Source organism: Tachypleus tridentatus, chromosome 13 (genome assembly GCF_004210375.1).
Source record: "Tachypleus tridentatus isolate NWPU-2018 chromosome 13, ASM421037v1, whole genome shotgun sequence".
Taxonomy (NCBI): domain Eukaryota; kingdom Metazoa; phylum Arthropoda; class Merostomata; order Xiphosura; family Limulidae; genus Tachypleus; species Tachypleus tridentatus.
Window position 1 is genome coordinate 145,890,615 of NC_134837.1, and position 15,601 is coordinate 145,906,215.

Genomic DNA, 15,601 nt, shown 5'->3' on the forward strand with positions numbered 1-15,601 from the left:
GTTGGCAGTGGTTGCTATTAACTAGCTGACTTTCTACTACTTTATCAGTCCAAAATTAAACATATATCTCCGCCAATCCAATAGCCCTTTATGTAGCGTTGTGCGAAAATGCTCAAATAAACAAATAGAAAACTTATAAATTAGCTTTTGTTAAGGGTCTAGAATGGCCTGATGATTACACACTCAAGTGTATGTGTGTGTTTTCTTATAGGAAATCCACATTAGGTTATTCGCAGTCTATGAGCCGCGAGTTCGAAACCACCAGTCGAACATATTTGCTCTTTCAGTTTGTGTAGGTGGCTGTAATGTGAAAGTCGATCCTAATATTCGTTCGTAAAAGAGTAGCCCAAAAGTTGGTGATGTTGACTAGCTTCCTTTTTCTACACTGTTGCCTCTGAATTTAGGACGGTTAGCTCAGATAGTTCTCAAGAAGCTTTGCGCGAAACTGAATAAACAAATGTTTTGTTAATTCACAGAAATTGCCAAGAAAATGTTCTATTCATTAAGAAATATTATGTTGTCTGTATCTCGTATACACAATTTGGAATCATTTTTAACTTTGCAATATTTTACCTGAATTAAATCTATCTAAATATAAGATCTTTATTAATATATATATATATATATTGCAGTTACAGGAATTTTCTAATTTCAAAAGGTTAGGGAAGAAATGTTAAATTTGGCAGTTTAATATTAAACTAAATTTGATGCTCAACAGTACAGTTTGTAACGAATTTACCGTTGCACATTTATTTTATTGCCTACGCTTTTTTCAGTACAGTTTTCTTCTTTGCATGTGACGTATGTTGTTGACTGTATGCGCAAGTCCCGTCTGGTCTCAAAATATGTAGAACGTTTGTGAGTGTAAAAATTGACAATATGTATTTGTTTTACGAAAGCGTGTGAGAATTTTGTTGAAATTTCTACAAACTCGCGTTGTTCCTATAAAAGGCGGCTAGCCGAGAAACGAAAAAGAAGAGAATATTGTTGGTCAATTACAGTCAGTATGTTACAGGTCCAGGAAAATATAATTGTGATTAGTGTCTCTTAGTTGGAAAACTACAGAACTAGACCAGGAACGTTTACAGATTTCGAACATTACAAACCACTCAACTTGGTTAATAACTTTGGGCATTAGTATTTCTTCGAGGACATTAAATATTTTCATCGGTAAGAAGTGAACTAGTAGCGATGTGAGGCCAATCAAGCTAACTTGTTTAACAAGGGTGTAACAATATAAACTCAGAATTAATTTGTTTGTCGTGGACCTGGATCGTCGATAAAATATTCAGTTCTAGACCGGATATACGACTCAGTGTTGTCTTTAAGTTTGTAAAACTATTGTATATAAACCATCATTTGTAATAACCATTAGTGATAATCGTTATTATAAATAGTATTGTTTTTATGTTTGTATATTAAAATATATTTGTGTTAAAAGGGGGATAGTGTGTATCACTTTGTTGGCAAATAACATAAATTTCATACATATTAATATTTAATTAACTACTAAGCTCGAATTACTTGAGATGGTAATACGTTAACATACGGAACATAATAAATCGGAGACTCGTCCGAATAAATTATAATACATAACAAGTTTAACAACAAAAACCAATTTTAACTGTTGTATTTGTATTGACATGTATACAATGTTTTGTATTCTTGTGACATTGTTTATACATGCATAATAAGTTGTTGAATAAAATTAGTGTTAATAAATTCTTATTTTGTAATTGGCATTACAAGTGACATTAGATTTGATCATTACTTAAAGGCAATGGTAAAAAAAATCAAACAAATGAAAGTTTCTTTTTGTATAAGAAAAAAAATGCACTATAATAATTTGAAATTATATAAACAATGTGTATATGCACTCATTAACTTTCGTTTGGGTTTAATTTTCAGCCAAGAAGAAGTGAAGTCATGTTTGCAAATGTTGGATAACATTCTATTAGAATATGAAGAGAGAGAGGTTGATGTTCCAACCATTTTCAAAGACCGCATCAATAGATTTTCTTCAAATTTTCAAAGGGAAGACTTCTCCTTACGGGAGAGTCAGGACTATCCTTTAACACACAGTATCAAGTGTAACGATTATTATCACATGTTATCGTTAAAATGTGATTCACTTTCTTCTTGTCATTCCCTGAAAGTTTACCAGGACTGCAGTGAAAATGAATTTAGTGCCGGTGGATCTCACACAATCACACTAGAAGAGAGTGGTGGAAAAGATGCATCTGAAAAAGTATCCACTATATTGTGCGACAACGTGTTCTGTGACCAGTCGACACAGAGAGAAGAACCAAAAACACGACGACGTCGAACAGGTGCAGATAACTTTCGAGTTATTCTAAATAGGGACCAGTGGAAAGAAACTGAAACATGTGATAATTTTCTTAAAGTCTTCTCACACAAAACTGTGATGAGTAAAAGGAGACATTTAGAAGTTCCGAAAGTAATGTATGACCGTACTAAAAGTACAGGGGAATCTTCTGAAGATGGAACATTGTCGGATGATAGTTCAAAGGAAGATTCTTTACAAGAAGATATCAGCAATGACTCTAATTATCAAGATATACGTGACTTTACTTTGCAAAGAAGAAGGTTTTCATCGGATGAAGTAACTTTAAAAAACGAATGTTTTAATATTCCAGAAACTGTAGAAAATAAACCACAAGGATTTTATGAAGAAGACAAAACTTATAGAGAAAACAGATTTTCAGGCGACATAAAAGAAACTGTAGGAGAGTTACCTGGTAAAGACATTAAATCAGCCAATAATGTCTTTAATATTACGAATGTTGTCAACGAAACAGAAAAACATAACACAGAAAACAGAGAAAGATCTGAGGATGTTGTTGAAAATAGGAAATCATCCACCTTACAAGAATATTTTCAGGATTACAACATTTCTCACAGCATAGATAATTTGAACGGCATTGCATCAATAACAAAATACAAAGAAGGGATTCAGTGTTCAATAACGAACACTGCAAAAGAAAATAAGACGAGAGTAGTACCATGTTTCAACAAGGGTTTCCCTGAAAATACTTATGAAACAAGGTATTTATTTTGATTTTTAAAGTGAATTGTTTATTTAAAAAATGCGACTTAAATTATAACAAAAAATTAAGTCACCACATAAAATAAGGAATATTAAACATTGATATTAAACAGAAATTACTTAAATATACATTAATTTTTATTTTTTATGCAAAACAAAAGAGTTAAATAAATAATATATTTTGTTGCTAGCAATTTATGAATAATCAGTTGTTCTCAAACATTGTTTAATTTCACCTAAAATAATAGCATCTTTGCCATATTCGTAACATTTCAAAATACTTAAAACAACTTTTTTTCACGAGTAGGTAAACGACTCTACAAGCATATCGTGATTAAGTAGGCTTCAGCTTCATTTAAGTCGCTAGAAACTTAACGAAATAACCTAAACGCATGATAAAACGTGATAAAGAATTAGCTGTATGCTTATAGTACGAACTAGGCGTTTATGTGACCATACTCAAAAAAGTATGAAGTGCAACTAGTTTATTTTGTTATATTTACAAAGTACATTCATTGGATTTTACCATTCTATACTTATCAGGAAATATTACATGAAGTAAAAAAAAAATATATATATATACACACACACATAACAGGTTAACTTTTAAGGATATTTTTATTGTGAAAATCATTGCAGTGGCAGGAATATACTTCAGAGTATAATCAGTGATGACGAGAAAACCCTCTTGTAGAGAAAAAATATATATGTAAAAAACGGCTGGTTTGGGTTGAGAAAATATTTATGTAGAGGAGCGAACAACGTTTCGACCTTCTTCGGTCATCGTCGGGTTCCTCTACATAAAAAAATTTTCTCAACCCAAACCAGCCGTTTTTACATATATACTTCAGAGTATAGTTATTACCAAATCATTATCTTTAAAGTAGCAAGTTTATTTTTGAAGTGTTTATAATTTTTTTGTTTATATCTGTTTTGAAGTGACTTTTTTTTTTTTTTTTTAGTAAAGATATTAAGTAAATCGTAATTTGAATTCGGGTTTCCCTTTAGTTATCTAGTTAGAGCCAGTAATGGCGTCATCATAACTGTAAACATTGTATTTGAGTATCTTTGATTAAACAACAAATTGTTAATATACGGTCTTGAGTTATCGCAAGAGAACGGAAATCAATGACGGACGTCATCATAGAGCAAGAAAACGGTACAGTTGTTTTTATCAAGTTTAAGCAGTAACCAAAGTTATATGTGAAAACATAATTATACGTGAAACCTGAGAAAGTATAATTAGGGACCTCGTAATGTTAACATTAACCTCATATGTAATGGAAATTCTAACTTAATGTTTATTACAAAAGTGGTTGATTCTAATATAAGAAAATTAAGCTTATATATTTAAAAACGGCTGGAATGGGTAGAGAAGGCACTAGTAGAAGAGCGAATAACGTTTCGACCTTCTTCGATCATCGTCAGGTTCACAAATATATAATTTTTTTTACAAGTGGGTTTTTTCGTAATCACTGATTAAAATTAAGCCTAGTATAAATAGTGTTTCGCTTAAAATGAATCATTTTACGTTTTAGATGTCTGCTCGTTCGCAAACTACTTTACTTCTTACATAATCATGTGTGCGTCTTAATGTTTCAAAACTTCCTTGGACGACACACAGCTACCGGGCCCGGCATGGCCAAGCGTGTTAAGGCGTGCGACTCGTAATCTGAGGGTCGCGGGTTCGCATCCCCCTCGCGTTAAATATGCTCGTCCTTTCAGCCGTGGGGGCGTTATAATTTACAGTCAATCCCACTATTCGTTGGTAAAAGAGTAGCCCAAGAGTTGGCGGTGGGTGATGATGACTAGCTGCCTTACCTCTAGCCTTACACTGCTAAATTAGGGACGGCTAGCACAGATAGCCCTCGAGTAGCTTTGTACGAAATTTTGTGTGGGACTTTAAACAGATCAGATATCGTAGATTTGAGAAATGTAATGGATTGCAACTGCCTGTTGAAAAAATAATGTGGTTTCGTCTTATGTTTTTAGGCCTTCTTCTGAAGAACGCCTGAGTATAAAGTTCTCTCTGTATACAGCTCTCTTCCCCTCGATTGGGAATATTGAAACAGATATTTTGCTACATTGTTATTTTGTAGATTTACCCGTAACATGAATGAGTTTAACACACACCACTTTACATGTTTTCTAACATTTGTTGAGAACGTTTTATGTTACAATTAATACTTGCGAATAAAGAGTCACGAATTTAATTCAATGTAAACTGTGTGTATGTGTGTTTTTCTTATAACAAAGCTACATCGGGCTATCTGCTCAGCCCACCGAGGGGAATTGAACCCCCGAGTTTAGCGTTATAAATCCGGAGACATACCGCTGTACTAGCGGAGGGCCAATGTAAACTGACCTACTGGATATTCTGGATATCGTATTTTCGAGAAAGCAGTTTTTCATACTATAGGTTTGTGTAAGGTAAAAGTAAGCGACTCTTCTTTCTTAAACTATCCTTCATGTCTTATAATGAAAGGAACTTATTTGTTTTTCAGAAAATATGACAGTTGCGTAAAGATAAATGAAGAGACCGCTGAGATTTCCGAGTCTCCACTCTGGCCAACAGATGGCACTACAAACACAGATGCTAACGTCTCAAAATATTTGGTAGTTTACTTTTCATTTTCAATTGAGTTTCGTACGTCATAGGTCTAAGTAATTATTACTAGATGATATCATTTTTTCTATAATAGAAACAATATACAAGCAAAAACGGAAAGTAACTAGCAATAGATATAGATGATACATATACAAATAATGTGTGTGTGTGTGTGTGTGTGTGTGTGTACATAATACTACTTTTTCTTGTGATGTTTAATTGAATCTAACTCTTTACATCTCAATTATATTTTATTAAAATGCTGACCTGCAAGAATCTACAATACATAAGCGATTATGTCTCTGTATGTGTATTAGAAAGAACTGTTATATTTTTCCTTCTTTCAATGCAAGTGTCCCCCAGTGGCACAGCAGCATGTCTGCGGACTTACAACGCTAGAAACCGGGCTTCGATTGTGGTGGTAGACAGAGCACAGAGAGCTCATTGTGTAGCTTTGTGCTTAACTTCAAAACGAAAAAAAAAAATCGATGTAAGTTTAACATTTTAAGCTGGATTTAATTTAATTTAGCTTTCATAATAACAATGTCTTTATGATAATCACTTCGTAACATCTAAGCAATATATTTACCATATTTACTTCGTTTTAACAGAGTTCTTGAAAACTTATAATACATTTCTTAATGCATCTTATATAATTCACTTAGAATTTACTGTCAGTGTTTGATCATCATAGTGAATATCTCGGTTCAGACAAACATTCTCTAACGTACTTTGCTTATTAATTCAATCGTATTTTATTAATGTAATTCAACTATTTTACTACATGGTAAATAAAGTAAGAATTTAAAATCTTTGAAACCAATTCATTTTCCGCATAAATTACTGAGGACACATGAACAAGTCAAGCAACGTACACAATTGAGGAGTGCCTATTTTAGTAATTGTAGGTCTCAAAGATGGTTGCTAGTTTTTGCTTAAACATTTACAATGAAGTTTGTCGTTGCTGCTGTTGTCCTTAGAAAATGAGCTGACCATTGTGAAATTTACAAATTTATTGAACTTTAATATTATAAACAAAATTCTAACTCAACACTGCACTAACCATTTGATGGGAGGTATCTTTAAAAGCTTTTGAATATTTGTTTCAAATTTATGAAAATTATGATCAATATCGTAAGTTATAATAAAATGACATTTGATGTATATATTGTTTTACCATTATTAATGGAAAAGGAAATTTGGTTTGTCTTGAATTTCGCGCAAAGCTACACTAGGGCTATCTGTGCTAGCCGTCTCTCATTTAGCAGTGTAAGACTAGAGAAAAGGCAGCTAGTCATCACCACCCACCGCTAATTTTTGGGCTACTCTTTTACCAACGAATATTGGGATTGATCGTAACATTATAACGCCCCCACGACTAAAAGGGTGAGCATGCTTGGTGTGACGGGGATTCGAACTTGCGACCCTCGAATTGCGAGTCGAGTACATTAGCCACTTAGCCATGGGGAAAAAAAGAAATAATTATTCTGCAGATATATATACATAATGACGCCAGTCTTTTAATTCTCGGTATTACAGCTTTTTACATTATTACCAGTAGCTACAATACAGATAAAATAAAAATAAAATGCAAGTTCAAGTGGATATCATCAGAATGAGATAAATTTAAAATTTATATTCTGTTTTTCTGAAGAAGGCAGATATTCATGAATACAACCAATGAAGGACCTGTGCCTCAATAAAAACGTTATAAAATATTTTAAAGTTAACCCTCTCAAATTCACTTGCACCTATATAGCATAACCAAGATATAATCAGATAATACCAAAGAACGTTATATATGAGCTGACGACTTACACTTAAGTAAGAGTTGTCAAGTTATATATATATATATATATATATCTTTTCTCGGTAATATCTAAATGTGTTGAATATCCCACATAGGTGCGACTTAAGTAGAGGTTGTCAACCCACACATACCTTTCCTCGGTTTTATCTGACGATTTTGAATATGCTATATAGATAAGACTAAATGAAGGTCATCAAGTGATTCATATCTTTTCCGGGTATTATCTGAAAAACCGAGGAAAGGTATTTGTGGGTTGGCAACCTTTACTTAAGTCGCACCTATGTGGGATATTCAACACATTTAGATATTACCGAGAAGAGATATGTATAAGTTGACGATTTTTGCTTAAGTTGCGTCTATATAGAGTGTTCAACATGTCCAGATAATACCAAGAAAAGATATATGTGACTTGACCACCTTCATTTAATTCACATCTATGTATGGGTTGAAGACTTTCATTTTCATTGCACCTTTCATTGAATCAAATAAAACTACTATCGAATGCTTTGCAGAATATTTTAATGTCTCTCTTCTCACATTGGTTTGAATATAAAATTGTGGTAGAGCGCATATGGTGCCCTCGATTTTCCGGAAGTTAGGAAGTGGAAAGTCCTGTTTGCCAGGCTGATAAGGTGGTGTTTTCCGGAAACCAACATTTATCTAGAGTACATACGCTAAGTTGTAAATGTAATGAAGTCTTTGTTTATGTATTTAAAAAAAAAAAAGAGGAAGAAAGAGAAAAATATATTCGAACAAATGAACATATATTATGCTAATAAATAAATAAATTACCGAGAAAAGATGAAAAAGCAGTTCATTTTTAATAAAAGCACAGACCACACTGTTTTTAATTAATCTGTTCTTATTTTTTTCAAATCATATGCAATGTAAGTAACATTTTATGATTTCAAGTAAAAAAAAAAGTTATTTAAACATCAGATAAAGATGTTATATCTAGAATTTAACGTTCATAAATACCTGTCAGTCTTGTTGAATTAGCTGTGCAAAATGCAAGAGAAACCACTACTTTTTAGATAAGTGGTATGTTAGAACTTGGCTCGTTGTTTCCTAGTATTTTGTTAAGCAAGAATCTACACAACGAGCTGCCTGTGCTATTTCCATGACGGGTGTTAAAACCCAGGTTTTAGCGTTATAAGTCCTGAGACTTATCATTAAGCTACTAAGGGAGAGGGGGGTGCAAATAGAATATATCAAAATATGTTAAAGTATTTCATGAATATATATATTTATGATTTTTGAACTAATATAGGATAATTAACTGAAGTATACATTTAACTGAAAAAATTAATCACCATCAGATGTATAATAGAATGAAACAATAAAAAAATTTCTTAACTCATTTTTCATTGGAAAATTCAGACATAATACAAGAAAGTTTTATAGTGCACGTGTGCAAATTTAATGCTCTATATTTCTAATATTTTTTTAAATAATAAAAACTTCATGTACTTAACACATTTAACATGCATTTAAGTTTAATAATAAAAAAAAGGGTTCTTCAGTATCTTTCTTTTTAGCAAAATCTAAATAATGTATTGTAGTTTCCAATAGTAATTTCAAACAGTAAATTGTACTTACATGTTTGTATCTTACAAACAAATTACACAGCCTACCGCTAGTACAGCGGTAAATCTACGGAGTTACAACGCTAAAATCAGGCGTTCGATTCCCCTCGGTGGACTCAGCAGATAGAATGATGTGGCTTTGCTATGATGAAACACACACAAATTGCATGTACATTCTTTCGACTTCACTTTATTCGGTTTTCAGATAATAATATTTAACAAATTGTTTCTAATCTTATATTTCCAATTTTACTATGAAAAGAAAAAAAAATAGATGAAGTAATAAACTGAAGGTACCTTATTTTTCGTATATCATAGATATATACATGCGTGCCATAAAAGCTTATGAAAAGTTCAAGCAATCTTAAGAGTAACAAGATTTTAAACTTGAGCGAAGTATTCTATTGCAAGCAACAATAAATAATTAAAATATCGTAGTTGAATGTGTTATTGTAAGTGTAGAAACTTGAAAAACAAAGTGTATTTCAAACCATTTTTTCATTTTTAAATTTTGGTTTCAAACGCAATTTAACATAATTTTCAAAATTGATTTTTCATGGGACTAATAATTCATTAAATATTGAAGTTTAACAACACATAACTTTGTAATAAATGTTCTGTAATGTAATATGATAAATATCGAGTAAAATTCGTAAATACGGTTGCGAGATTTTTAATTTGTTTATTTTGTTTCTGAATTTCGCGGAAAGCTACACGAGGGCTATCTGCGCTAGCCATCCCTAATTTTGCAGTGTAAGACTAGAGGGAAGGCAGCTAGTTATCACCACCCACCGCCAAATCTTGTACTACTCTTTTACCAACGAATAATGGGATTGACCGTCAAATTATAACGCCCCCATGGCTGAAAGTGCGAGCATGTTTGGTGTGACGGGGATTCGAACCCGCGGCTCTCACATTACGAGTCGAGTGCTTTAACCGCCTGGCCATGCCATGCCGTAGTACATTATGTAACTTTGTGCATAACTTCCAACGCAAACTACTTATAAACTGATAAACAGCAGAAGGTAAGTTTTTGTTAATATGAACTATATTTTATGTAAACTATGCAATATAATATAGGGAAACTAAATTTCTAACACCTGTTAAACCATAGTTGTTACTGTTTTCATTTATTTAGTACAATATGCTTTTATTATCTTTATTACAAAGTATGTTTTATAATACATAACTGAGATATTTGTTTATTATGATATATAATATACATATATACTTATTATCTTTATTATTATTAACTATAATCTATATTATGTAACTTGTATTTCAAGCACATTCATGGGGCAAAATTATAGAAGTCTGCGTCTGGTTGTGGCACTTCCGCCCAGCCGCAACAGCCTACAATCGCAGTGTACTGTCCAGAATGAACCAGATATAAGTCTACACACCTTTGTCATAATCACACAGTTAACAAACTCGTCAGTTTTATTGCCAGTACATTGCAACCTGTTCAGTGAAGTCAAAAGATTTTCAAGATCTAATGACAGCCATGAATTCTTGGTGTATTTTTCCCAGTGACAAACATTTGTCCACAAAGTTTGTCGTGAGCAGATTTGATGAAGTCCAGTAAAAAGTTATCTCTGTGCTGTAAACTGCACACAACGTGAATGTCACTGTAGATGTCTGGAGTAGCAGACAAAACCGCAGTATTCTTGGAGTCAGTGGTCACTTTATAGTTGACTGAAAATATAAACAGTCATGCTGGCATTTCAAGGGCGTTACACGTCTGGTAACATTGCAGCTCAATATGATGAAATAACAAATATCTCTAACATCAACAATAAGGTGTCATATGTGACATCTCATAACTTACCTAACATGATCAAGGCTTTCTGCTTGACTGGGTTTGAGCCATAAGCACTACCTAGTGTAATCAATTGAGTTAGTGTAAACTATGCAATTCGAGGAAGAGGCTAGAGTTCAGTTAATAACACCAACATGATGGGACTCAGAAATTAAGGTGATTAAATTTTCATTGAAAATTCCTCAGGAGAAGTTGGTTAGTCTAGACGTTGGTACATCGTAACTTTCTCACACCTTTTGAAGAGGTAACAAATTTCACTCAGGGTCAGAACAATGTAACTTCTAGTTAGGTAACGCCTTGTGTTTATGGGCTGATGGCTGAGGCTGACAACATGTAGTCCAGATATAATTTCAATCTTGTCTCTTCACTGACTCAGTATGAGAAACGCAGTGTCTTCTGCCTGGGTACGGCATTGGATCCCAGATTTAAACTTGACTGATGTTTCACTAGACCTATGGTTCGTGGGTCTAATCGGAGGCTCCTGCAGTAAGAAGTCAAAGAAGTTTCCACAGCAAATAGTCCTACAACCATAGACTGTAAATCCCCCCCTCTCGCTAACGAAATAAGTTCTTTACTTTCTTTGTTGCCTTTAAGAAATCAACCCCCTCAAGTTTAAAGGATACAGATATCAATATCTATCTCCATAGTCCTTGAATTTCTGAATAAAACACCCCTATATACTATTGAAAGATTAACAAAAACTTCCTACCTTGTCTCTACTAACCGAATCCTACCTGAATAGTCCAGCATCATATCCCCCCAGTGAGCGTTTGTTTAGCATCGGAGGCAAAACCCTCACACCTTATCGTCACAGCCGCACTAACAAAACGTTTGAGAAACTGATTTCTATAAAGAACAATGGGCAGTTATAACATCTGTAAAACTCATTTAAAAGCATATTTTCGTCCTACAGCTTGTTATTGCATTTTGAAAAATAAAAAGTATTGAAATGATTTTATTTGTTGAAATGATGTTTGTTTCAGTTTCTAAAATATTTGTTTCATAAACTAAAAGTATTCAAATTTTATTGTCTACTCTTTTATCATTATTGCACATTACCTGACAATTTGTTCATGAAAGTATTTATGTGTATTCGTATTCGAATACCAAGCATTTTTTCTGTATTCGTTTTTTATTCATAAAATTATGAATTATTCATATTAGATTATTGATCTTCAGTATTCGCCTCATCTCTGGTGAAAATGTGTGTAGTTTTATCCCTTTCCTGTCCTTACTTTGCTTGTATATATTCTGAATGTTAAAAGTATGTCAGAGGCAAAGCTCAAGCTAACACAGTTTTAGAGATTGTTTTACTGCATAGAGAGAGTTGTATCGTTGACATTTTTTTAATAATTTTAATTTCGTAATTTTTTTATAAACACGTTTACCTGAAATGTGTATTTTTTCTTCATTCACTAATGATTTAGTTCATTATTTTATTTGCGCGTTATCTTTTTATCATCTCATTTATTTTGTAATTAAATATAACGCAATTTGTTCGTTTTTTTTCACTGTAATGGTATTACATTTCTTTGTAACACTTTCGGCAATTGGAAGAGATTGTGAAAAGACATTGAGGATTAACTTTAGTTAAGTATTCCTGACTCTAGGCTTTTGCTTTCACTCAGGTAACAGTTAGTAAACTTAAGCCTACTCCTCCCCCTGTGCCAAAACGCAGCCCTTCCACCAAACTCAGTTCTTCTTCATCAGATATGTCATCTTTGATGCAAAATCTCGATGTAAATGACTTCAGTTATGATAAAAAAGACATTGATATTATAATCAAATTGAATGGTCATCAAAAGCCATCAATCACACCACGTGAAGGAGAAAATGCAAGGGTCGTTGCAAACGCATCTTCAGAAGATTCTGCTAGCCATGGCAATATTCAAGGTCCCTCGTTAGAAAACTGTGATGGTGAAGTGGAGGAAGAATTTAGTCTAACAAAAAATCTACTTGAAACTGATCAGTTGGAAGGAATAAGTTTCGACTTTACTTCTCCACATGAGGAGGTGCAAACATTTACTGAAGTGGGTCCAGAAGTGACTCTTAAAGTTTTTAAAAACAAAGACATCCCCTCCCACGCAGAAGCTGTTGATAACCCGAACTGGGATGTTATGACTACCGTGTGTGATCAGTCTCAGAATACCAGTTTTGTTAAAACAAATAATATCTACATACACAATTACAAAAAGACTGAAAAATATAACCTGGCTTTATGTCCCACAAAATGTCAATCTTTAGAAGAAATTTATGTTAACGTTCCCAAGAATGAAACACAATCTTCTTGGTTTGATTTTGAGGATATGAAAACCACTGGGGAACATAAGCCACGTCGCTTATCAACTTTTGGTAAGTGTTACAGTGTGGAGTCCCATTATCATCCATCTAGCGATATGACGCAAAAGGTTCCAGTTCACAAAGGTGATGATAATAAATCAAATACATTGCCCTTACAGTTCCGTCGTCATCTGTTTGATTTCAGCGATAACACCGATACAAATGAAGAGAGCGAAGAAGAAACACTGGTGTCTATGGTTACAGAAGTTTCAAGGCAAAGCAAGCTGGAGAGGAGTTCCAGTGCTCCACCAGAAGGTTTGAAGACAAAGTGGAAATTAAAAACTCAGAAGAAAAAAGGTTAGTGTAAGCTGTAAATATTAAATCATCTGAAAATTTGAGATGCGGTGAAAGTTTTTTCCTCTTGTTAAAAAATATTTTTAACAAATCGTAATTTTCTTTACACCAGAATTGTTCACACTTGGCAGATATGAATGTCCTTACACACACGTTTTCTGTCAGTTAGTGACCGATCCAATATACCCAGAATTACATCTAGGAGCTTACATTTACAAACATACTTAGATGTTACTAAAGACGGTTTTCTGTCCTTAAATCTGAAAAACAAAACAGAAGTTGTTTGTTTTTTCAGTTTTGCGCAAAGCTACACGAAGGCTATCTGCGCTAATCGTCCCTAATTTAGCGGTGTAAGACTAGAGGGAAGGCATCACCACCCACCGCCAACTCTTGGGCTACTCTTTTACTAACGAATAATGGGATTTATCGTCACATCATAACGTCCTATGGCTGAAGGGGCGAGCATGTTTGGCGAGATGAGAATTCGAAACCGTCAATTACGAGTCAAACGCCTTAACCACCTGGCCCAAAACCAGAAATCGCATTCATCCTTCTAGTTTAAAAATCACACACAACTCTATCTGTGGACAAATACTTCGATAAAATTCGCTTAGTTATTTCTTCACTAACTTTGCACATCTGCCAGTGGGGTGTTATAATTGTTTGTAGAGAAATTGTTTGATGAATCCAAATTCTTTTAAATATTCTCCTTTAACGTTATTGATGAAGTTTATGGTAAAGTAATTTAGTTACTATTTCTAACGCTTCTTCTAAGGAAATATTAATATACCAAAATTCTACACCAAAAATGGTTCAAACTTTAACAATAAAAACAGACAATTTACCGTCTCAGGAAGCATATTTTAGGATAAGACCATCTGGCTGTCATCCTTATGTTTTACGTAGTATTCCTAAAGTTCGTAAAATAGCTTGTCCAATCAGACCTATTGCTTTAAATATTCAAACATATAATATGAAGTTGCTGTTTTTATGGTGACATATTTGGAAGTGTTTATATAAACTGAGTATACAATGAAAGATATTTTTATCTTTTCTAATAAAGTTAAAATTTTGATAGGAATGTTTATTGTGCGAGTTTCGATGCAGAATACCTTTATATTAGTATACCCGTGGAAGAGATGTTTCATCTCGCAACTTGAATGAGTTATTGTAATAACAATAACGATATCGGACTACCTAAGTTCGTTTTTCTTTTTAGCAGCTATTGAAAATTTTACTAAAGTGTCACATTTCTTGTTAAGTGGAATAATTTGTTACTTTTTTTTTTTGCATTTTCCTGAAGAACAATGGTTGCATGACTGTTCTGAAACCTTAAAGTTTTTATGTAATCACGAGTGCGTGACTAAAACATGTTGACTTTTTGTGAAGGAATAAGAAAGGAAAAAGAAAAATTATATATAGCTTCTTTTACAGCTTTCTTATTGTAATTTTTACCCCTTTTACATATGTATCAACAAAATAATTCCTAAGAGTTAGGTAGACTAAGAAATTCTATTTTTATATTTAGAAAAGTTATTGTATCTTAAAGTCTAGATTATATGTCTTATAGGTAAACCGACTTTATTTAATATGATGTATTAGTTGCGTGATTTTACCTTCAGTGACAATGTAATCACATTAAAGTGTAACTCATTTAAAGCGTAAATTTGTCGTTTAACATGGCCTAATGGTTATGGCGCTCAACTCACAATCAACGAGTCTTAGCATCCAAACCCCTTTCTCAACATGCTCGTCCTTACAGCCATAGAAACGTTTTAATTGTAATGATTAATCCAACTATCCGTCAGTAAACAATAACTCAAAAGTTAGAGATGGGTAGTGTTGTGCGGCTGTGTTCGCTGTAGTCTCTCACTTTAAAATTAGAGTCGGTTAGCGTAGTCTAGCGCTTAAGTAACTTTGCGCGAAATTTAACAAACATTCGTTAATTTGGACGTAACAGTACTTTACATACTGTACAGAAAATGCTAATAATATTATATATTATTATAATGTCAATTATAATGTCGGAAAGTGTGTATTTGACACCAAGAATAGAAAAATTGTATGTGCAATCTCT

At 33.2% G+C, this 15,601-nt stretch overlaps 1 protein-coding gene across 3 annotated transcripts in view; it reads left to right on the forward strand.

The window, feature by feature from the left end:
• The window catches only part of LOC143240305 (uncharacterized), a 28,313-nt gene that overhangs the window by 7,641 nt on the left and 5,071 nt on the right, over positions 1-15,601 (forward strand). For all 3 annotated transcript variants that reach the window (XM_076482530.1, XM_076482528.1, XM_076482529.1), the window contains exons 2-4: positions 1,909-3,066; positions 5,572-5,683; positions 12,519-13,527. In XM_076482530.1, coding sequence (XP_076338645.1) covers positions 1,909-3,066; positions 5,572-5,683; positions 12,519-13,527 — 2,279 coding nt within the window. The remainder of the gene's footprint in view (positions 1-1,908; positions 3,067-5,571; positions 5,684-12,518; positions 13,528-15,601) is intronic.